This window comes from Pipistrellus hanaki (assembly GCF_964339955.1).
Source record: "Pipistrellus hanaki genome assembly, chromosome: 3".
NCBI classification, from domain to species: domain Eukaryota; kingdom Metazoa; phylum Chordata; class Mammalia; order Chiroptera; family Vespertilionidae; genus Pipistrellus; species Pipistrellus hanaki.
The window spans coordinates 78068282-78092269 of record NC_140505.1 but is presented as its reverse complement, the minus strand read 5'-3'; the positions used below and the strand labels follow the sequence as shown (position 1 = coordinate 78092269).

At 42.5% G+C, this 23988-nt stretch overlaps 2 protein-coding genes and 1 long non-coding RNA gene across 6 annotated transcripts in view; all 3 read left to right on the top strand.

Moving 5' to 3' along the window:
* LOC311620254 overlaps positions 1 to 23988 on the top strand; it is a 387779-nt gene that overhangs the window by 64822 nt on the left and 298969 nt on the right. The window lies entirely within an intron of this gene.
* Positions 1 to 23988, top strand: part of LOC311620215 (histone-lysine N-methyltransferase SETMAR-like) — an 85843-nt gene that overhangs the window by 52887 nt on the left and 8968 nt on the right. The gene's annotated exons all lie outside the window — the stretch shown is intronic.
* Positions 1073 to 23988, top strand: part of RCBTB2 (RCC1 and BTB domain containing protein 2) — a 108180-nt gene continuing 85264 nt past the window's right edge. Inside the window, exons 1-9 of one of the 4 annotated variants that reach the window (XM_084879390.1) lie at positions 1210 to 1242; positions 7967 to 8039; positions 8233 to 8294; positions 13652 to 13807; positions 14037 to 14187; positions 16591 to 16757; positions 17433 to 17591; positions 17718 to 17822; positions 18649 to 18791. In XM_084879390.1, the coding sequence (XP_084735516.1) occupies positions 8256 to 8294; positions 13652 to 13807; positions 14037 to 14187; positions 16591 to 16757; positions 17433 to 17591; positions 17718 to 17822; positions 18649 to 18791 (920 nt within the window). In that variant the 5' untranslated portion in view covers positions 1210 to 1242; positions 7967 to 8039; positions 8233 to 8255. Of the gene's footprint in view, positions 1243 to 7966; positions 8040 to 8232; positions 8295 to 13651; positions 13808 to 14036; positions 14188 to 16590; positions 16758 to 17432; positions 17592 to 17717; positions 17823 to 18648; positions 18792 to 23988 lie in introns of those variants that run through there. The other 3 variants (XM_084879393.1, XM_084879391.1, XM_084879392.1) reach the window with 3 other exon arrangements.

Sequence of the window (23988 nt, the reverse complement as noted above, 5' to 3'; positions counted from 1 at the left end):
GAGTGATAGCCCCTCCTCTCTGACTGCTTTTCTTAGTCTGGCCATCCTCTCCTTTTAGATAAGTGCTATTGAATGAGACCCTCTAATTATCCCCTTTAAAATAAAAATTCTAAGTTTTCCCTCCAGTTATGATTATGTCAGAGTTTATATTAAAAGGGCAAAGGGTAACTGGATTGTTTCAGGGGAAACATTTGTCTTAGGCAACGCCATGCATGTAAACCTCTGGCCCTACTCCTATCCTGTACAATCAAATCAGTGCAAGTCTCCTTCTGGAGCTCAACGGAGTGAAGCTGCTGCAATAAGAGCAGCTAGGCATTCTGGAACTTTCCCAATGAAATGACAAATGCCAGACCAAACAAGAGACAGGCATGACTACACTGGGAGTGTAGTTGCAATCTGTTCTTTTATCTGGCTGTCCTACTTCTGTCAAATCACTTAACTATTGAACTTATGTCATTTAAAAGCCGGCCTATAAGCAATCAACTTACTTTATAGGAACAGCTAATAATAATTAGTTGTGTAGCATTTTACCAAAACCTGCTCAGGCGATGTAATTCCATCTGAAAGGAATTACTGCACATCATAAGGCTGCGGTGCATTTTACTAAACTGTACTAAGGTCAACAGTAGTGCAAGCAGTGCAATACAAGCAATTGCTGCCACTTATTAAAGGGAGTGTGGCTGTTCCAGGTTGTGGTCCCAAAGTAACTCAGGGTACCTCCTCAGCCTGTGTACTAGAAAAGGTGCAGGGCTTGTCCCCCATTAGGGGGGACCGTGTGAAAAAGGCGATGTGAGATCCCAGAGGGGCATCCCTGAGAGGCACCACCACTAGGAAAGCCGGGGCAGGACAGCAGACCTCAGCATCACACACGCCTCACACGTGGGATCAGGCATCTTCAAACTCCCAAGGCTTTGGGGACAAGAACCATGGAGAAGATGGTGGGGCCCCCCAAACTGGAATTCCGGAGAAAAGGGCAGAGATGGGCCCGGGCCAGAGGAGGGGGGTAGGGTCGGCGGGGAAGAGCGGGGCGCGCAGCGGGAGCAGCACCGAGAGGAGGGGCGAGGCGCCTTCCCGGCCCCCTCCCCTCGCGTGGGCTCCCCTCTCTTCCCCTCCCCGGTCCACCCGGCACCGAGCGCATCCCGAGGCCTGGCCGCTGCAAGGGGAGGCGCCACATCGTCGCGCCCGTCCGGACGGTGCGGCGCGGGCGGCGCAGGAGGCGGAGCGGAGCGGCGGGCGGCGGAGGTAGGCTGGGCTGGGCTGGGCTGGGGTGCGGCGCGCCGGGCCGGGGAGGGCCGGGCAGCCGCGGCCCGGGCTCAGGCGTCCCGGGGCGGTGCCGCCGCCCCCGCCGCCCGCGCTGCGGGTCGCGGCCGCCGCTCAGAAGCAGCCTCTGAGCCCCCAGCCGCGCCCGCCCCCGGGAGCGCCCCGGCACCGGCGGGGCCTAGCGGCGCCCCTCGGGCTGCGCCGCCGCCGGGGCCTGCGGACCGGGCGGCGCTGCGCGTGCGCACACCCGCCGGCGGGGCCCGGGCGCGGGCCCGGGGCTGCGCACCCACCGGCCCGCCGGCCCCCTCAGCCCCTGCGCATGCGCGACGCTACGGCGGAGATAGCGGACCTGGGCTGGGGCGGGTGTGACGTGGCCTTGGCTTAGGGGTGGCGCTTGCGCGGAGGCTGGCCAGAGCGGGCGGGGGCGTACGGGGGTCGCTGTCCCTTCCCCTCGCCGTCCCACGTGGGCTACTCCTGTGTTCGTTTATGCCGCCTGGACTCTGGCTCGGGTCCCGTCCATCTATGCACCGAGGTCCAGGCCTCCATCCGCTCACCAACTCGCTGTGCCTGGTCCAGATCTGGAGGGACAGCGCACAGAGGCTGCCCGAGCTAGGGTCGCTCTTCCTCGCCGACGACCCTCCCCCCCCCCCCCCCCCCCCCTTTGGCCCGGGCCCATCTCTGCCCTTTTCTCCGGAATTCCCGTTTGGGGGACCCCACCATCTTCTCCATGGTTCTGGTCCCCAAAGCCTTGGGAGTTTGGAGATGCCTGATCCCTCGTGTGAGGCGTTTGTGATGCTGAGGTCTGCTGTCCTGCCCCGGCTTTCCTAGTGGTGGTGCCCCTCAGGGATGCCCCTCTGGGATCTCCCCATCCCTTCCATGAAACCCACATGGAAGGGATGGGGAGAAGTCGCTCTAAATCCTTACTGTAAGCTGGAAGGTCATTACTTCTCTCAGACCCGCCAATGGGGGTTTTCAGAGGTTTTCAGATAACTTCCCAAGGGCCCCGCCTTGGCCCAACAGGAACTTCCTCCTTGAACTGGAAGGCGAGTTCAGAGTGAACTTTTTGCTCTTGTTCTTGGGAAATTACATAAAACGTTGGAGCAGCTCTAGTCCACGGCTGTGACCGCATGCCTGCCCTCGAGCTGCCCGGTGCCCCTGGGCCACCTGACCTGTCAGAGCTGAGGAAGGGGGGGCGCTTTGGAAGCAGCTCTCTCCCCAACTGGGAGGAGATGGCCCTGCCCCTGGGGCCTCCTGGCTTTGCACCCTAGGCTTCTGCGTGGCTTCACACCATCCGGGGCCTTCGCACTTAAGTCAGCTGCGTGACTCCTGGGGCTACTTGGAACTTTTTAAACAATGTTATTGCTATGTGCCTTGCAATCTTGCATGATGTGCTGGTACAGACGTTTGGGGGCTGGAACAGAAGAAGTACTGTCAGAGAGTCTGAGTACTCCAGGTAAAATGTAGTTTCTATTTCCCAGGGCACCAGGTAGTATATGCCAGTACATGGTATCAGTTGGAATATGTTCTTGCACACCCCACTCCCACCATGCAGGCCTCATTGTTGGTATGGGACTCCTCAACCCTAGGGCCTCTCCATTCAGTATTTTGTCCATGTTCAAAGCTTACTTTCCCCCTCCACCCAAATCTGCACAGCACCCAGCTTCATTCAAGTCTCAAAACAATTGCCATCGCTTCATGGAGGTAGCTACCTCTTCTCCAGTAGCTGCTTCCTGCTCTTAAGTTGCTCTATTTGGCACTTATCACTATCTGATATGATGTGATCGTTCTCTATAATTACAGATCTCGGTATATATTTGTTAACTGTATAAGTGAAATTGAAATTTGACTGTCTCCAGAAATGTTTTGTACTAAACTCTCAACTTGGATTAATTCATTCATTCAACAAACATTTACCCAGTGACTGCCTTGTATCAGATCATGGCTAGGTGTTTGTTTGGATATGTCAGTGCACATAATAGACAAAGATTTCTTTTCTTCTGGAGCTTACCTTCTAGCAAAAAATGAATAACAATAAACACTTATTTAATGCTAGGAAATTATGAGTGCTATGAACAAAGAGAGCAGAGAAAGGGGACTGGGAGTGTACATAGGGGTTGCAGTTTTAACAGCATGGTCACTGGGTTTGGAGGGTAAACTGAAGGTGATAGTTATGGCAGAGAACTGGTTTTTAGAATTAATTGTCTTTCTGGGAGAAGATGTTCCTTGCCATTCTCTACTATGTCTTTCATGGGGACTCATACTTGACCATTATAGCAAGTGTAATCATCTTTTATAATATAAAGGTAAAACAAAATGTTTTTTCAAATTGAGTTCAAGTTATTAGGGGTTTTACAGTTAACCTCAGCACATCAAGTTAGGAGACCGGGCTCCTCAGTGGAAGAGAGGAGTACGACTACAAAGGAGTACGACAGCTGTGGTGAAAAATTTTGTATGTTTTCTTTACATTTAACTACACTTTGCAATTGTTTCTTAATGTCCCTCTGACTGTGTATGACTTGTGATGTTGTTTTCTAAGCGTGGTCATTGCTTTTCTTTATTTGAAACTTTTAAAGACTCACTTGGTATTATGTCAGGCTTGAAGGTATTGAATTATTGCTCTTAGAGACTTCTGAATGAACCAGATAGGCCTGACCAAATTTCAGTCCATAGTGACATGCCATGTTAGCAGACACACTGATTAGTAGTGATTGCTTTACCAACAATAATATGTAGACTGCCTTTTATGTGCTTTGTACAGGGAAGTGAATTATTTGACCTGTTCTTTGAGAGGATTCAGAATGTATATATTACCCTGTTCAGTCATCAAAAGATTGTCTGCTTGTCCAATAGTACTCAACCGTGTAGTTAAGAGTGTAGGGAAAGCCGAAACCGGTTTGGCTCAGTGGATAGAGCGTTGGCCTGCGGACTGGAAGGACCCAGGTTCGATTCTAGTCAAGGGCATGTACCTTGGTTGCGGACACATCCCCGGTAGGGGGTGTGCAGGAGGCAGCTGATCGATATTTCTCTCTCATCGATGTTTCTAACTCTATCTCTCTCTCTTCCTCTCTGTAAAAATCAATAAAATATATTAAAAAAAAGAGTGTAGGGAAAACTCTTGAAATAGAGTATGTAAGAATAGAAGTTATCTGTTCTAAACAGGGTTAATTTGGAAATAAATTATTGAACTATACACACTTAGGAAAACAACCAAAATAGGAAATGTCACACAAAAGATTGTCTTAGTTGATGTATATTTAGTTTTGAAAATGACTCTTGCCAAAACTTGAAACATTGGCCCTTGAACATCTAATTTTGACCCTCTAAAGATAGCGATCATCAGCAGGGGCTTCTGCTTAGAAAAAGATGTATCATGTGGGATGATCTAATGCCATGACACTTATCCTCCCATTTTCTTTTCATATTGCAAAGCAAATATCAGTACAGTAAGATCCTATAATAGCATAGTTTTAAAATTATATTTAAACAAAGTACATAAGGAACTATTTTACAAAGCACTTTTTAATATGAGTAATTAACTATATAAAACTATATACATGAGCCAAGTAATAAATCCTAAAACTTGTGTAGGGAAAAAAATAATAAAGTAACATGTAGGATGTATCACTTGGGATTATCTAATGCCATGACACTATCACTATGAAGAATATCTTCCCAAACAATCCCAGCCCCTGTTCAGTGTCTACAAGAAATATTGCACTCCTGTGCAGAAAAGGGGGAAACTTTTAGATTTAGACGAGAAGAAAAACACACATTTTTGCTATTCTAATACACTAATAGTAAATTTTTCTTTATTTTTTTTTATGGCATTTAAGATGCTATGTTGTATCTATGCTATTTGGTTTTTATCATCCTATGATACTGGTAAAATTTTATTTTTCAAATGGAGAAATTGTGGGTTATGAGTTCTCATTTTTAAACCTGTATTGAATTCCTGTGTCCGTGGTAAAGGCAATATTAAAATGGTGGCATTCTGATTCTAAATGTTGTTTTCCTTAACTCTGGGTTATCCTACCATACTCAGATGATTAAGTTAAGCTTAGCATCTTGAAAACTGTCTTGTCAGATTAAATTGGAAAAGCCAAATTATACCAATTCAATGATAGAATGACATGGCAAATTTTATCTCTGGTATTACCTCCATCAAAATGTCCATATGGAAAAAATACCTATCAAAGTCCTGCCATATATATGTCACTATATTCATACCACATTAAAATTCTATTGTTTTCTGCATGTTTTAACATTTTATCAAATATGTACCATTCTGTAACTTAGTTATTTTGGTCAAAATTGTTTTGGATATTTATCTGTGTTGATTCTGGATAATTTACTTAATTGGTGTGTGTTATACACATACCTCAGTATACAGCTTTCTATTTCTAGTTTTGTTTTTGTGAACATTTTGTATATACTCTAGAGTTTATCTAGACTAGGGGTGTCGAACTCAATCAGAGAAGGGGCCAAAATCTAAAATCCAGCCTAAATCGCGGGCCGAATGGTTTACTGAACAGTCATAAACTGACAATGTCATAAACTGACAGCGGAGTGCAGTGATGACAGCGCGGTGCAGGCCACATTGCAAGGCCTGGCGGGCTGGATTTGGCCCGCGGGCCTTGTGTTTGACACATGTGATCTAGACCATTGTTTTCCAAATTATAAGGCATGACTTATTAATGATCTTGAAATTATTTTAGTGGGGTGAGTATGTTTTTAAAAAATGAAATAGAGAAAGATAAGATAAAAACGGGGTAGAATAGAATAAAATAGAAAAAATACAAAAGAAGATATAAGCATCTCATGTAGTAAGGGTAAGATTTTATGAAACTTTTGTTTTAACTATATATATATATATATATATATATATATATATATATATATATATATATGATTGAAAGGCAGTATTGTTGATTGCTCTCTAAAGTTATTATATCAGTTTACATTCCTTCCAGCAATTCAAGTGTCTTTTGGTCTGCATCCTCACCAACACTAGGTATTTTTCCTCTCTAATTTTGCAGATCTTATGGATGCGATCTATCGCATTGTGATTACATTTCCATCATAAATTTCATGGTGAATTTGAGCATCCTTTTGTATATTTATTAATTTCTTCTGGTAATTGCTTGTATCCTTTGCCCGTTTCTAACGTGTCTTTTTCTTACTGATTTTTAAGCGTTCTTTATATATTCTGGGTGCTACCTTGTGTCAGCTATCAGTTAAATGTGTTGAAAATATCTTCTCTCATTCCTTGGCACATTTTTCCTTTTGTTCATTCTGTCATTTATTATGCCAAAATTTTAAGCGTTAATGTAGTAAAATTTATTGGTCTTTTCTTTGTGGTTTATGCTTTTGTTTTATGTCTTATTTAAGAAATCTTTCCCTGCCCTGAAATCATAAAGATATGTTTTATATTTTGTTCCAGAAGTTTGAAAGTTTTACTTTTTTCACATTCCAGATGTTTTCCTTTGAATTTTCTATGTTGAAATACTGTAGATTAAGCTCTTTTAGTATTTTTTTTCATATGTTACATTGTCCAGATTGTTGAAGCCTGCTCCCAAAACTTATAAAGTATAGTATCTAGAAGTTAATTTTTACAATATTGATTTTTTAAAATAATTGAGTACCTCTACTGCTGACTTTTGAATAATAGAGCTGATATAATTTTTAAATTGTATTTTTCTCAGGTAAATAATGACTTTATTAAAGTTGCAAGAAGGTATATTCTTTTCCTTCTCTGTTTCTTCTATGTGTTTGCATCATATTTGAATGTTTTTTAAAAAGGTATTTTTCACAATGCTAGAAGATCCTATATGTTTTCACAGTACTGTAAAATAATAATTAATCTTGAATCATTTTTGTATATTGGATACTAAGTATATTGGGAATGTTGATCAACAAAAATGAAATTATGTTAATTGAATTCAACTGAATGTTTTTATTTGAATATGATAATTTTCTAATGCCTAGCTGCAATTATGTCTTATCAAATAAACAGAATGGCTCATTTTTCATCATTTTAATTTTTAATGTGTTACTATTCTTGAAATTTCTAAAAGACACTGAAAAAAACCCACTTTTTTCTCCCTTAGAGAACCAGCATATACAGTGGTTAAAATAAATCTCTATCTACAGTGGTGCAGGGATGAGGTGGAAAAGACAACAAACACAAAAACCTGGTCTGTGGGCCTACGCTCTAACAGAAATCTGAGGAGTAGAGAGCGGGCTCATTAAATTGCTTTTTTTTTTTTTTTCCTCTTTTGTGTTGAGATAGTTGACTTGTAATGACTGAATCATGGACATGGTGCATGTATTCTGATAGGGCTGCTTCTGCTGTTACTTCTTTGTGGTAGAAAATATTGTGAAGATGGTTCAGGCAGGCACATCCAGTACTGTTGCTACAGTCTTGAAGGCTGTTGTTTCAGATTTTTTGTTAAAGTTTAGGATATCAAAGCCATGTTCATTCATCGTTCCATCCTTTTCATTCATTACCTCCCCTCTCCCTTACCTTTTCCCCCAGCTTAGTAAATCATATATTTCTCAGTGGAGCTGAGGATTGATAAGTCTGCTGTTCACAGTGATTTGGGATTTTCCAATCCCAGTGGAAGTTTGAACAAGGTCCAAGGTTTATTTTTCTTTATCTATAGAAAGTCAACTTTGAAATGAAAATTTTCGACTTATTTCCTTTTAGATTTAAGAATCTACATTTATCCTGGGATTGCTTTTCCAGCCTCAGCAGGAGGATTCCCATAAGAAGCAATCAGGTAGTTCCAGAACAGTTAAAACGCCTTTTGAGTTTTATAGCTATTAACTCCCATGCCTAAAGCTTAATTCCTTTATCTTCTCTTCTCCGTATTTGAGCTCAGCTTATTTTCTCTGTTAATTAGAAGTAATTTTAACCTGCCTAGTTTCATTTGACATATGGGATGCTGATTTTACCAAATACTTTTTCCTCAGGGACTGCACAGGACTGAGTCCATATGGAAGAACTTCCCCCTTTTTATGGAGAAAGTGCCAAGGTTAGAAAAACAAACAAACAAACAAACAAAAACACACATGCCTTTGGAGCATGTATTTTCTGAGGCATGAAGCACTTCATCAAACATTTATTGGTCACCCGATAGGAAGATCAGTGAGATAGTATCTATCTTTGAGGGGCTCACAGTATAGTCAACAGATAATTTTGTGGTTATATAGGATGCCAACAGATAATTTTGTGGTTATATAGGATGTAAAGTTTATAGGGCCCAGTGAGGAACTATGGATGTAGTCTGAGGAGTAGAGAGAGGGTTCTGAGAGATGCCGTGTGAGCTGGGTGAAACAATGCTGTGTCCCAGAAGGGTTTGAGTTGGAATGTTCACTCCATTCCCAGAGGTTTTTAAAAATTATAGAATGCTTCATCCTAGATGACATGATCTCAATTCATTATAGATATTCTTTAATTTACTTCTGTTTCATCACATCTAAACATTACATTTCACCAGCTTTAGTCCAATCAGTGTCCAATTGACATTAAAACTTTCTCATCTTTCAGCATGCACATTGATTTCCATCTAGTGTTAATTTTATTAAATTTAGAGAATATCTGCTCTTCACTGTTAGTATCTGCTTAATATTAACTGCCACTATTAACTTCTACTTTTCTATTTCCACTCTTTTTTAATAAAATATAGTGAACAATGTAAATTATAGTGAGCATAGTTTCAGAAGTTTCTGAAATTGAACCATAGTATTACCATGTCCTGATTCAAAGTGTTTGTTTGTGAGTCCTTGTAGGGAAGTCCAAAAATAGTTTAGAAAAGACTGGAGAGTCTTACAAAATGTTAATAGGGAAATTCCTAACTTTTCTCTGGAGACAGATTTTATAAAATAAAAAATGTACTCAAAGAATTAACAATGAAATTACTTTATTACATATAAAGTGTTATACTGCCAGGAAATCTTCAAAGGGCAAGGTGTTGGCGCTGGTTTTCTTTCTTTCTTTCTTCTTCCTTTTTTTTTTTTTTTTTGCTAGGAAGTCCGACATGTAATTTTTAATTCTTTCCCATATGCTGTATTTTAAATTGAATTATGACAACTTAATAATTGTTTGTAGTTAAGTGAAGTATCATAATCCACTTGGTTCTCATTGATGGAAAAACAATTATACATGTAGCACACACTCAAAGGAATAATAAAATGCATTGTGGTTTCTAACTTTATGGAACTCTGTTTCCTTAGTTATGTTTTCCTTGAGCTAATTATAGCTTTGCTACTTTGCATTTCCCGAACAGATGCCTGCAAAAGATGGGGGAGGTGGACTGGATGTGAACAAAGCAGTAAAGGAAGCTCTCATTCCTTGATATTCCACACATATTTTTCTGTTGCCCTCTCTTGGCTCCTGCTCAGCCAGTCCCTGACATAACCGTTGGGCATAGAGGCAGGGCAGTTGGGTGCCTTCTATGGAGATGGCGGCCATCCTGCGGGTGGCTGCAGCATGATTGAGGCTCCTATAGGGCCCTGCGTGTGAATTCTGGTACTATCTACTCTTTTATTATGCAGAGTGGGGCAAAAGTGGGTTTACAGTTGTACGGATGTGAAACAGTTCATTCTTGTTTCACAATTTATTCTTTAATCATAATCACTGTGTGAGTTTCCCATACAAACAACAAAAAATGAATTTTTGATGACTGACTTCAGCAGCCAGCCTCTGACAGATTTAAAAACCAGTATATTCACACCTCTGTTTTACTTAGGTTGTATTGTAGTTATTTGTTTTCTAATAAATTGTGAGAATTTGAAGGGAGAGATTATGTCCCATTTTTATACCTTTAATATTGGACACTCAGTAAATGTTCGGTGATACTGTCAGGCCCAGCGGTCTCTTGACCAGAAGTGCCCTGTCACAGATGTATGCTGCAGGTGACATTACAAACACCTTGGACTCCCAGTGGTCAGCAGAGTTATGAGCTGGGCACTATAGATTTTGCAGAGATGGGCTAGCGTTTAGTTGCTAGTTGACTTTGCAACCTGATCTAGGCATCTAGGAAACCACTTGATTTTATTATAGCAGGACAGGCTGAAATCCAGAAGCCTGCTTGAAAGGGGAAAATTGGGTAGCAATAAGTCATTGCTGCTTGTTTTCTTGTATATTGCCACCTGCCCTGTTCATGCATGACAAAACCCACAGTGGGTGTCACCGCCCTGCTCATATGGACTTTGTGGGAGCAATAGCCAAAGCCCTGCAAATACAAGCAAGCACTAGGCCTACCAGCAATATAACTTTCTATGTGAACTTCTTACTCAGCAACAGGTCATGTGGGGAAAAAAACCTGAGCTCATCCATGAGGAGCTAGTGATCTTGGAGGATTACTTAGTCTCTTTGGGCCTCAGTTTCCTTATATGTAAAACGAGGATAGCAATAGCTATGTCCTACAATTGAGAAGATTAGAAATAATATATAAGAACTCTTAACTAGCACATAAGATATCTTCATTAAATATTTGATGCCACATCCCAACCTTTGTTCTTTTTGAAATTTCTAGAGTTAAGTTGGAAAAATATTAAAATAAGGACCTCATAGAAAATTAGGTTCTTTGTAGCCATAAGGAGGTGGGTCATTTAAAGTAGAAGCTTAGGTTCTGTCCTTAGCTCTGACGTGACCTTGGGTGCTGCCAAAAGATAATAGGAGACAGCATTCCTGGGACAGGGTCTCACAGTTCAAGTGGCACGGTGAAGTTAAGTGGCCGGATTAGGCATCAGGGGAGCTCGCCCCCATTCAGGCTCTGCCACTAACTCAGGATGGTTCTGTTAGCAATGACAAGCTGCTTGGCCTCTCTCTTATTTTCCTAAGGGTGCCCTAACAAAGGACCACAAACTGAGGGGCTTAAGATCACAGGAATTTATCCTCTCCTAGTTCTAGAAGCTAGAAGTCTAGAACCAAGGTGTCAGCGAGGCCATGATTCCTAAGGGTGGAAGGGACAAATATCCTTTCAGGCCTGTAGAAAATAAGTATCTAGCACGATCATCCTTCTACCAGAACTCATTCCTAGTAGCTGATGGGAAAGACAGGCCTAAGAAAATCCCTGTTCCTTTAAATCCATAAAGGGTATGATGATTACTTATTATTTATTTTTAATCCTTATCTGAGGATATGTTTATTGATTTTAGAGAGAGAAAGGGAAGAGAGAAAAAGAGAGAGAGAGAGAGCGAGAGAGGAACATTGATCAGTTGCCTCCTGTATGCACACCCCATTCAGGTTGAACCCACAACCTAGGTATGCACCCTGACCAAGAATTGAACCCACAACCTTTTTATGCTCCAACCAACTGAGCAACCCACTATTTATTGAGGAAAATGGCCAAACATGTCATTTAATAGGCATATTGGCTGTTTATGCATCTTATTGTAATCTACAAAAATATCAAAATTTGGAAAGTACATAAGAGTTTTCAGACTATCAAATCAATAAAAATGCTCTTCAAAATAGCTTTATGATGTCCACCTTGAATGCTTTTTTCTCATCATGAGTGCAGATGCTCATGAGCTAAACGTGTGAGTTTACAGTCATGTGCCACATAACCATGTTTTTTGGTCAGTGAAAGTTCACATAAGGATGGTGGTCTTATCCTATATAATAAAGAGGTGATATGCAAATTGACTGTCACCCCAACATACAAGATGGCCACCCCCATGTGGTCAAAGATGGCCATCCCCATGTGGGCACAAGATGGCAGCCACAAAATGGCCTGCAGGGGAAGGCAGTTGTGAGCTATCAGGCCAGCAGGGGAGGGCATTTGGGGGGGACCAGGCTGCAGGGGAGGGCAGTTGGGGGCAACTAGGCCTGCAGGGGAGGGCAGTTGAGAGGGACCAGGCCTGCAGGGGAGGGCAGTTGGGGGAGACGAGGCCTGAAGGGGAAGGCACTTAAGGGCGACCAGGCTGGCAAGGGAGAGCAGTTAGGGGTGACCAGGCCATCAGGGGAGGGCAGTTGGAGGTAATCAGGCCAGCAGGGAGCAGTTAGATGTTGATCAGGCTGGCAGGGGAGTGATTAGGGGGTGATCAGGCTGGTAGGCAGAAGCAGTTAGGAGCAATCAGGCAGGCAGGCAGGTGAGCAGTTGGAAGCCAGCAGTCCTGGATTGTGAGAGGGAGCTGTCCCAGATTGGAGAGGGTTGCAGGCTAGACTGAGGGACACCCCCGTCCCCCACCCTCCATGCATGAATTCTTGCACTGGGCCTCTAGTAAGATTATAATGGACCTCAAAAATTCCTATTGCCTAGTGACATTGTAACATTGTAGTGCAATGCATTACAATTGCCTACAGTATTTAGTACACAACATGTATACAGGCTTGCAGCCTAGGAGCAATAGGCTATATCATGTAGCCTAGGTACACAGTAGACTATAAACACCTAGGTTTGTCTAAATGCACTCTGTGATGTTCACATGTTGACAAAGCTGCCTAACAATGCATTTCTTTCTTTAGACAAAATTGCCAAACAATTTCTTACTCAGGAGGTATCACTGTTGTTGCCCTGCCACCCCCATTCACATGTTGAAATCCTAACTTCCAAAGGTGATGGTATTAGGAAGTGGGAGGTGCTTAAGTCAGGGGTGGAACACTCATGGTTGAGGTTAGTGCCTTTCTGAAAGGGGCTCCAGAGAGATCCCCAGCACCTTCCACAGGAGAGAAGCACCAGCAATGAACCAGGAACATGACGGTGCTGGTGTCTTGCTCTTGGACGTCCCAGCCTCCAGAACTGTGAGAAATAAGTGTCTGTTGTCAAGTCACTCCATCCGCGGTACTTTGCTGTAGTCGCCCTAGCAAATGAATACACACACCGTCTGAGTGTTTCTTCCTACCAATACCCAAACCTGAGGGGGGCAGGGGGACCCGCCAGCTGTTTAAACTGAAGGTCCGAGCTGGCCCCTGACCTGAGATTTCTGGACCGTTTCCTCGGTATCGCCCTCAGCATTGTTCTTTTCCAAGGACTTGTTTTGCTAAGACTTGGGCAGCTAGTGAAATAGAAGTCCCCCCTCTCCCCTTTACTCTCCTGCTTTTACAACCAGCCTGGTTTCCAGAGCCCTGTTCAAGACAGCCAGCACTTAAAGAGATGGCTCGCCATTCGGCTCCCAGTGTTTGGCCTCGGATGATTCCCAGGTCCGTGACGAAAATTAGTAGGTGGCGTCTGCTCCTGTCCAGAGCTCTGGCTCTCTGCTGCAGGGAGAGCAGCACTGAAGCACTGGGGTGTGTGAGGGCAATTCCCTCGGCAGTGAGAGCCTCTCAGAAATAGAACTCCTTCCTCACGAAATCAGGCCTGCTTTTCTGCAGAAATGAAAGGGGCAAGGACATTTAATTTTTAAATGAAAAGTCTCAATATATATATTTTTTCCTCTTCAGCCGGTGCAGGCTACCCCGTCATCTCTGAAGATGCTAGATGTGGGCAAGTGGCCCATCTTCTCCCTCTGTTCTGAGGAGGAGCTGCAGCTGATTCGCCAGGCCTGTGTCTTCGGAAGTGCCGGCAATGAAGTTTTATATACGACAGTGAATAATGAGGTAATTTTGAAGAAAAAAAATCAACCACTTCTATTTTCAGTCATACATTTGCTAGGTGGACTGAAGACCTTGGGGGAACTAAGGAATTAAGGTTTAAAAAAAGTACAGAGTAGATTCGTATCTATTATACAATAAAGCAGTTTTGTTTTAGGAGGCCGATGCCTGCTTGAATGTAATGACAGGCTTGTCAGAAGGAGAACTCTTGAACTAACTGTGGTTTTCCCCGCAGGTTTTTGTGCTTGGCACAAACTGCTGTGGCTGTCTGGGGTTAGGCGACGTCCAGAGCACCATCGAACCCCGGAGACTGGATTCTCTAAGTGGCAAAAAAGTAGCCTGCCTCAGCTACGGGAGCGGGCCCCACATTGTTCTTGCCACATCAGGTAACCTAGGAGCGCAGTGTCAAAGTTTAGCCTTTGCTTTACTTATTGAAAAACAAGAGTAGGACCACCCCTAAACCGAGAACATACTTTTGATTGGACAAGAGTTTCTGGCTCTGCCTTATGAACTTGACTATGCTTTGGACAACATAAAATATGAACATATCTGAATATCCGAGTAAAGTAATGTAGCACATGGAATCTAGCAATTATTGGCACTTTAGATAGAAGAATGGCGGTGCTTTAAGCCCAGGAAGCCCCTTTTTGTTTACCCTTTACAAGTATAACTATTTTGCATTAAAATGGTGAAGTTACTCTAGGCTTTTTGAATTTGAGATCCTGATCTATGAACTGAAAGCCTACAGCCAGATTCCAGCATCCCCTCCAACTCTTCGCATTCTGTGATTCTTATGTCAGTGACCGATGTCTGTAGTTAGCATTAGTAATATACGGAATTAAGTATTCTCATGGCTATTTCATGAATTCAGACTAATAGGACATTATAATTAAAATGTAAGTTAGAGTTTTTCTTAAGCGAGGTATTCATTTTGTTAGTATTCTTTAAACCAAAAATAAATATTCTATTCTTTTATGTGCTTATTTCACATTAAAAAATAATCTTTAGGGATTATTGGTTGCCAATAGTGGCAGGCTAGATTATTTAGATCATTTCTTCCCTGAAAAACAACTATTAAAATATTAAAAATGTTTTTCATGAGGCATCAAAGCACTGACATGGCAGAAAGGAATTATTAGATCAGATTTAGGAGAAAGTGTGAACTAAGACGTCAGAGGGGAACTTGAAGCCAATTTGGCCTTAAAGACATCTCTCTGCCCACTAAAATGGAGTCGAGGTCTAATGTACTCACGAGGTGAAGGGGTCATAAGTCAACACATTAGCTGAGACCACAGAGGGCTACACTCTCAGGGCAGGATGAGCCGTTCTTCCTTCTTACAGGACCCAACTAAAGAATTCCTTGGCTCTGAGCAAATCAGGAAGGAAAAAAGAAAGAAGACCTCTCCCTGAGAGATTGTAAACACAGATTTGTGTGCCAACTCACATCAGCCTGGATGGCCCAAGAAATCTTAAGTCTTGGATTTGTTGAAGAGATACCTTTATGTGCTTTCATAAGTTGATGTGAATCCTTTCTTTAGGAAGGACCTTCATTCGGGGCCCGAGGGAGAACGATGCCATTGAAAAACAATTTTCCAATCGCAATTAGCAGCCCATAGTGAAAGACAACAAGGCACATAAGGCAAAAACTGACGACAAATATCAGATATTAGAATTACCAGACACCAGTGATAAGATGGCTGTATTTATTGCTCGAAAAAATAAAAAAAAGTAAGCTCTAAGATGCCTGCAGAGACCATAAGAGATTTGAAAAAGAACCAATTGTACAGTATAATTATCCAAATGAAAAACTCGGTAGACAATTTTGGCTACAGTTTGGACACAGCAGAAGCGAAAATTAACAGACTGGAAGATAGATCAGAAATAATAATCTGAATGTAGCACAAAGAGACAATATGGGAGGAAATACAGATGAAGCAAGTATATACTGTATGATTCCATTTCTTTAAGTTTAAAAAGAGGAGAAATGACTTTGGATTTATATGTGGGGGGCTTTGGGAGTGACCAAAGGTTATATTTTCTCACCTGAATGGGAGCACATGGGTATGTATGTTTTATAATTATTTATGAAATTGTGTGTACATATTTGATGAACATTTATGAATGTGTATTATATTATGCAATAAATGACAAAGATTAAATAATAACATAATAACAAAGATTAAAAAATAACTTGGTGATCATTTTATAAATAAGGAAGTTAAATATTTTTACTTTCAATCTAATGTGTTTTTTTTCTGTGTACTCTATTAAAAGCAGCCTTTTTTCTGCCATTTATCAAAAGACTGCTTTTAATAGAGTACATAGGAAAAAAAACCACATTAGATTGAAAGTAAAAATATTTAACTTCCTTATTAATAAAATGATCACCAAGTTATTTTTTAATCTTTGTGAAGGACATGTATGCATACATATAAGCACAACCAATGGACGCAAAACTCTGGGGAGGAAGGGAATGTATGGGAGAGGGGGGGGCAATGGTAAGATATGTACATATATAATACCTTAATAAAAAATGGGAAAAAAGAGCCTATTTTCCAGCTATTATAATTGTATTTATTTAAATTTTATATTGTTGCTTTGAGGTAGAATGTGGTTTATATTTTTCAAATGCCTATTTTTATAGAATGAGTTTGGTGGAATAGGAAAGTGATTCAATTTTGCAACTTAAGTTTTAGTTTCACTTGTAGAAGTGTGCAGTATATATTTTCATATGGTGAAGTAGATATTTTGAAAGCTAATTATGTCTGTGTTTTGTGTTTATTTTTCAGAAGGAGAAGTTTTTACATGGGGTCATAATGCTTATAGCCAGCTGGGCAATGGGACAACTAATCATGGCTTGGTGCCCTGTCATATCTCCACTAATTTGTCCAACAAACAAGTGATTGAAGTTGCCTGTGGGTCTTACCATTCTTTGGTGCTAACATCTGATGGAGAAGTAAGAACAGTCAGCATAAATGTCATCAGTTTTTTTTCCAGTAAAATTATATAGATTCCTATAGCAGTCCTAGAAGGATGATCATTTGATTAAACAAAGTCAGTTTTATTCTTGTTAGCAACTCATAGTCATGGTGTTTATATTATTTTTTTACCTTCATGCAATAGAAAATGTCTATTACTGCAAAATTTAAGAGGATGTACTATTTCTTCTATATTGCTATACTCACAGAGGTTATTTACAAAAAGAAAAATTCCCAGATGCTGGAAAAGATGGCTGTTGCAAAGTAGATATTGTTATAAATACTAGAAGCCCAGCATGAAATAGCATGGCCCTGCCCACCTGCGCGGCCTCGCCATGCTCCCAGCCCCGCCCACCATGCCGGTCTTGGGTCGTTACGGTGTTAGGGCCACAGGCCTTTTATAATATAGATTATATGGCACTTGGTAATAATTACTACTGTTTGTATAGATAACACCAATAATCTAATTTCATAAATTAATACACTTTAAAAAATGAATTTTACCAAACTTCTCTGCCTGTGTTGGCTGTGACAGTTTATGGATAGCAACCACTTTTAGAGCAAAGCTGAGGTGCCATGTAAATATGTTAGTGTATAATTGGGATACTTTATAAGTTGGTATATTGCATTAATTGATCTCTTCTTTCAAATAGGTATTTGCCTGGGGTTATAATAACTCTGGGCAGGTTGGATCTGGATCAACAGCTAATCAGCCGATCCCTCGAAGAGTCACCAGCTGCTTACAGAATAAAGTAGTTGTGAACATAGCATGTGGGCAGATGTGCTCCATGGCGGTGGTGGACAATGGGGAGGTGAGAAGGTTATTTCATATTTCACTTAAAAAAAACTGCCTTTTCAGTGTCATACCCACATGGCATGTTTCTCACTCAGAAAACTTTTTGTCTTTTTCTGGCATTGAGTCTCCTGTTTTCTCTCAGGTTTACGTCTGGGGTTACAATGGAAATGGGCAGCTCGGACTTGGCAGTGGTGGCAACCAGTCAACCCCCTGCAGACTAGCTCTGCAAGGTGTTCGCGTCCACCGGGTACGTCCACTGTTGTTTTTAAAGATACGAATGCATTAAAAACAGTTTCGATATCAGGATGAAACATTTAGTTGCTTCGGTATCTTCATTAAGTAAAGGTTTAAGCTCTATTTCCTTGAATTAAGTTATAGTAATTCATCCGAAAATTTAAATTTCTAGGGTACTCTCTCTTACACAATTGTTCAAATATAAATTGTTAAAATCTTTTCCAAGGAAATTTTGACAGTATGTATCAAGAGGATTAAAAATAGTCATATCCTTTTATGTGTAGTTCTGCTCTATTCTAAGGAACCAAAGAGAAAGTCACTTACAGAATCAGTGGAGAAGATACGTATACAAAGGGTTTTTATGATTTAGGAACAGCAGTCTATGTAATATTAAGTAAAAAAAAAAAAAAAAAAAAAAAAAAAAGATAAAGAACTGCTTATATAATATGATCATTTTAAAAAGCTATCTGCATATCTTTATATAACTCAAAAAAATGTTAAGCTTGAGATTGTGTTCACACTTATAATTTTTTCACATTGAACATGTTAATGTTTATAATAAAAGAAGAAAATTCTTCTTAAAAAGTGAAAGTGTCTGCTGCTTATTAACTTCACCCCCTTGGTCTCTGTGAGCATAATGAACGCCTCATTGAAGGTAAATCCTGGCCTCATGTCCCTCAGGGACTCAGGGCGAGCGGACTAATTTTGGCCGCATGGGACCTAGGCTGGCTCTGAAGAGACTGGCTAACTGAGTGCTTGCTCTCTTGGAGGCTGCCTCTCCCCTTTTTCTTCCTTCTCTCTATGTGCAGGCCTGAGTGGATTTGGTTTTTCTCTTGTAGGTTGCCTGTGGCTACGCACACACATTAATATTGACAGATGAAGGCCAAGTATATGCTTGGGGTGCAAATTCTTACGGCCAGTTGGGCACTGGCAATAAGAGTAACCAGTCCTATCCTACTCCGGTTGTTGTGGAAAAGGACAGGTAATGTGTGCATTTTCAAAATAACCTCCATGTTCCTTAAGTGATTAAACAAAACTTAGACATAATATAGAATGGTGGGAATTTACTGCTAGTATTAGAATATTCTTTAACATGAACATTCATTCCTTTTTAAAATTGGCTTTGGAGTGTTAGTGAATTTGACTCATGTCAAATATTCTATTTCCCTTAGCCATATTTCATCTATGCCTCCAAGAGTTAGTTACTCTATACAAACTACAGTGACTAAACCTCCAACAGATATTCTACATTCTTCTCCTCACAACTGACCTTTTCCCGACCTCCTCATTGTTTTCTGTTTTACATCCTAAAGAGGAAGTTGATAACATTCGCAGTCTGTTTTCTGTGGTTTAGGAAAATCTGCTTCTTGATATGAATCAGGCCTAAGAACAGACGACCTCAGGCAAAGGCAAGGTGCCCAGGCAGTGGCTCCGGTCCCAAGCCTGGACTGGCAGGTTCTCTCTGAAGGAACTCCCTCTCCTTCCTGTAGCAGCTGCAGCGTCAGCCACGCCTGTGCCCCACCCTGGGCTTCCCCTGTGTCCCTGGGAGTTCAGGAGAAGGTCACCAGGCCATGCTTAGGGAAGGTCAGTCCTCATCTTCCGCATCCTGACCCCTTCGCTGTCTCTGCACCAGCCCATCTCCAAAAAGCTGTGTTTCCACCAAAGGCTGCTCCCTTCTTGTGAAGGCTAATGGTAAACATTCCAGAAGTGAATGTAGGAATTTTGATTTTCTGTGGTGGGTAGTTTAGCATCGATGAACACTATTTGTGTTTCAACCAGTTACATTTTTCATAGAACATTATTACGGAAAAGGAAGGCTATCATTTTAAAGTGGTTCCCTAAAGTGCACCAAAGATATTAAAAAAATCTGAAAGTCTTTGCCGAGTGGGGCACTGTGGGAATGATTACATATGGCGAGAACAGAGCAGTTAATTAACATTTATCTGAACAGTGTTGGGCTGTTCTAACCTCCCCTTCTCCCAGAGATTCCCGGATTGCTTAACAGGAAAGTAGTTAAAATGTAGAAGGCCTTTTTCTCTTGTTAGCTGCTCAGAGACCTGTAGGCTGAGCCCCCTGCTGCCATCTGACCGGCACCGGGTCCCCTCCCTCCGCACGGCCAGGGGGGTGTTTTCTTAGCCTCAGGCCGCTGCGGCCTCTCATTGATACTCTCCGGTGTCTCAGGGTTCTTCTGGCTGGTATAGTAATCAAACAGACATGAGTCAGATTGGCACGAGAAAATAACCAAATTTAGTACATACATATGCATGGAACCCCGCACACTGAGACAGAGAACTTACATACATGCGAGGTTCAGAAATAGAAGGGATCATGGGTACATAAGACATCCTGAGCTAGGATGAGGTAAGGTACTATGGGGGCTTCAAAGGGTCATTTCGGGATGATAAGAAGAGCAGATAAGAAGAGCAGATGCTTAGTAAATAGAAGTCTGCCCTGCCCTACAGATAGAGCGAAAGAAGTTACCTCTGCTCTGGTCAGTGCGTCCTCCTTTGCACCGGAAGGTTGCTGGTTGAATTCCCGGTCAGGGCATGTGCCAGGGTGGGGGCTTGATCCCCAGTCGGGGGTGTGCAGGAGGCAGTTGACAGACGTTCCACTCCCACATGTTTCTCTCTCTCCTCTTCTACTTTCCTCTCTCTAAATACCAATTAAAAAAGGATCCTAATTCAAGTTATTCTAGATAGTTCAGGGAGAGGCAGACATTTCTCTTGAGCCCACGGCTAAAGGGGCCTTTAGCTCAAAACAATCTGCAAACCATAGCAGCACATCTTGGGGGTGACTGGCCCTGAACTCCTACAATGTCAAAGGCCACCCCGGTTTCTCCTTGGCACCATGTGTGGACATGACCTCTGCACACCCATCAGCCTTTCCTAGCTCACCTTTGGCTCTTCTTCCTCTCCCTTCCAGCCTGTCCTGCGCACTGTTGCAGAGTAATTTAAGAACCCCGTTCATCCTGTCACGGCTCTGTTTACACAGCTGCTTCCCACTTGTCTATCATAGCAGATCAAATCCAAACCCTTCAGCCTTGGACCGAAGACTGACCCCACTGTTCCTAGGCAAAGGTTATTGTTCTCTGCCCCCCAGAGTTGCTTATCTATTCCGGGTAGGACCTCTTAATGTTGTAGCTTTTTCAGCCTATGCCTACACGTTTGTCCATGTATTTCTTACCCCCTTTTACTTTAAATGCTCCCTGAGGAGACCCCAGGTATCTCTCCCACTCACCGGAGCCCTCGTAGGCGGTGCTGTGATGTTACCTGGGAACTGTCTGCAGATTCGCAGATACGCCCCTTCTCTCTTCGGCTAAAGCACAGCTCCTCCAGGCAGAGCCCCTTGTGCTGGAAGCAGCTGTTTCTCCTGGGATGACCGTTTCTGAATGTGCACTGTGCTGGTAGCTTACATCACTTATCTTCACCACAAGCCCCCACCTCTCTTTTCTTTTTTAAGATGATAACATGGATTATAAGTGTTTAAGTACTAGTACTTGGCCTCTGACTCCCAGCCCACGTTTTGCCTGCCGCACCAAGCCATTTTAAGTGAATTGTTGCTCCTCTCGTATGTGGGTGTAACATGAGGGTAGATGGATGGTAGTCGTAAATTTACTTTCTTTGAATGTGTTTTATTTTTCCTTTTTCTTTATTTTTTTTGGGAAAAAATTTCCTTATTGAGAAGCAAAATAGTATTGACCATTTTTCCCATGAACGCAAAGTTCGATTTGAGCCAATTTGACTGGCTTAACCATGTAAATAGGAAAGGCCTTACTAATTTGAATTGACCATTAGAAATACACATTCTCCACACTCATGAGGCTTTGGCACTTAAAATGCTGAGTAGAAGTAGTAATACTGAGAAAGCTCTACCATTAGGCTACTGTTTGTATACCAGTCATTGCACTTGGGGCTTAAAGTTTTTCTTTAAAAAAATTATCTTCATTGTTGAAAGTATTACAGATGTCACCATTTTTCCCCCTCATCGAACCACCCCACTTCCCACTCCACCCCCACGGCTCGACGTTTTCTCACTTAATTCACACACACTGGCCCCGCAATGAGACGAAACGGAGACTCCTAGATCTCAAGACATTGCCAGTCACACAGCCTTGTGGTAAAGCTCGCATTTAAACCCACCTCCATATCCAGGCGCCCCCCTCTGAGACGTACAGCCTCATTTCCTCCAGTACTTGAGTTGTTTTCAAGAGCTGAGAGCCACCTTCTAATAAATCAGGGGATTTCTTGGGCTGCATATGAAACGAGCCTTCTGAGGGAAGCAGCCACAGCCATCTCCACAGGGTGCGTGACCATCCTCCCTCTGGACTGGGAGCCTCTAGTTAGAGCACACAGTGGAGGAATATCTTTGTCTTCCATCGCTGCCGTGTTTCCCCAAAAATAAAACATCCTCTGAAAATAAGACCTACTTACAGGTTTCCTTCTGAGTGAAATATAAGGCATTCCCCCGAAAATAAGGCCCCCCCTAGGCTCTGTCTCAGAATGAAAATTAATTTACCGTAAACTGGTCGCTAGGGCCGCCCAGACTGGCGTCTAGCAACCAGTGACCTTACGTGGAGTCCTGATGTCACTGCTGAGTGGTCGCGGAGCGGAGGTCGGAGTGAGCAGTGAGCGCGGGGAGGGAGAGAGGAGGAGACTTTCGCAGATGCCTGTAGAAGAACAGGAGGATTAGAGCGGACAGGACACAGCGAAGGTGCTGAGTGCTGGTCTGTCTCTGGTGACACTACCTGATGCTCGTGGCCGCCCTCATGATGACTGAAGGTTCTCAGTCAGTGGCAGACCCTGCTCCAGCCCAGATCGAGGCCCCAGCAAGCCCAGTGACAGTCCCCAGGCAGGCCACAGGGGGTAAATGTCTGATAAAGGGGTAGGGGGATGTCTGGTGAAGGTGTCCAGTAGCACAGGGGTGGGGGGAGGGGGATCGCTTAAAATGACACAGGAGGATCAGAGGGGGCAATCAAAATTACACAGGAGGATCAAAAGGGGTTACTAAAATGGTAATCCCCTCTCTGATTCTCCTGTGCCATTTTGATTCCTCCCTCTGATCCCCTCTGTGTCATTTTAAGTGATTCCCCTCCCCCCACCTTGATACCCCAATTCCTTTTTCTTACCCCTAGAAATGAGCACAAAAAGAAAAAGCTACTCCATGGAGTACAGAAAGGATTCATGGAAGACTCTTGGGGCCAAAATCTTAAAGAGAAGATGTTGAGTCCGAAAATGAAGATTGGTCCGAAAATGGCAAGCAGAGTATGGTAACCTCATTGAACAAGCGGACAAGGGAAATGCTAAGAAGCGCAAGTGTGGATCAGGTCGGCAACCATTACTTTCCGAGCTGGAAGACCTGATCTGTGAATGGGTTGTTGACAGGAGAGCAAAGGCTTTGGTTGTGAATAGGGCTCAGATTCAAGAATTTGCCCTTGCAATGGCACCACAGTTTGACATAGCCCCCCAAGACTTTAAAGCATCACAACACTGGCTGGATAATTTCCTTCAGCGAAGTGAACTGTCTTTAAGAAGATCTACAACATTGTTTAGGATGGAAGATACTCAAGTTATTAAGCGAGCACTTGCATTCAAGTCCTTTATTGATGATGCTGACTTCTCTAAATACAATCTTTCCAACATGATTGCTATGGATGAAACTGCAGTGTTTATGGGCCAATCATCTCAAACAACAATTGAACAGCTGGTGCATCCTTAGTGTACATTCCCTCCACTGCTTACAAAAGTGCACGTTTCCTGTATTTTGGCAATTCGTCTGGATGGCACTAAAATCCCACCTTGAATCATTTCTAAGGGCAAGAAGGAAAAGATTGAATGTGTTTTGGGCATTTTTATTCCTGAAACTCAAAAAGCCTGGGCCACACAAGCAGTTATAAGGAAGTGGGTCGATTTAATGCTGCCGCTTGTTATGCGAGGGAGCCTAAGAGGTCTGCTAGTCTGGGATGCAGCCAGCACTCACCACGCTAAAGACATGAAGACATTTCTTCACGAAAGAAAAATAGGTCAGATAATGATTCCCGCAGGAATGACGGCCTATCTCCAGACTCTTGATATTGCAATAAACAAGCCATTCAAAGACAATTTGCACATGGAAATTAATGACTGCATTGAAAATAGAATGGAGAGAAATCAGCGTGAAAACTTTGTGGAACCTAAACTGCA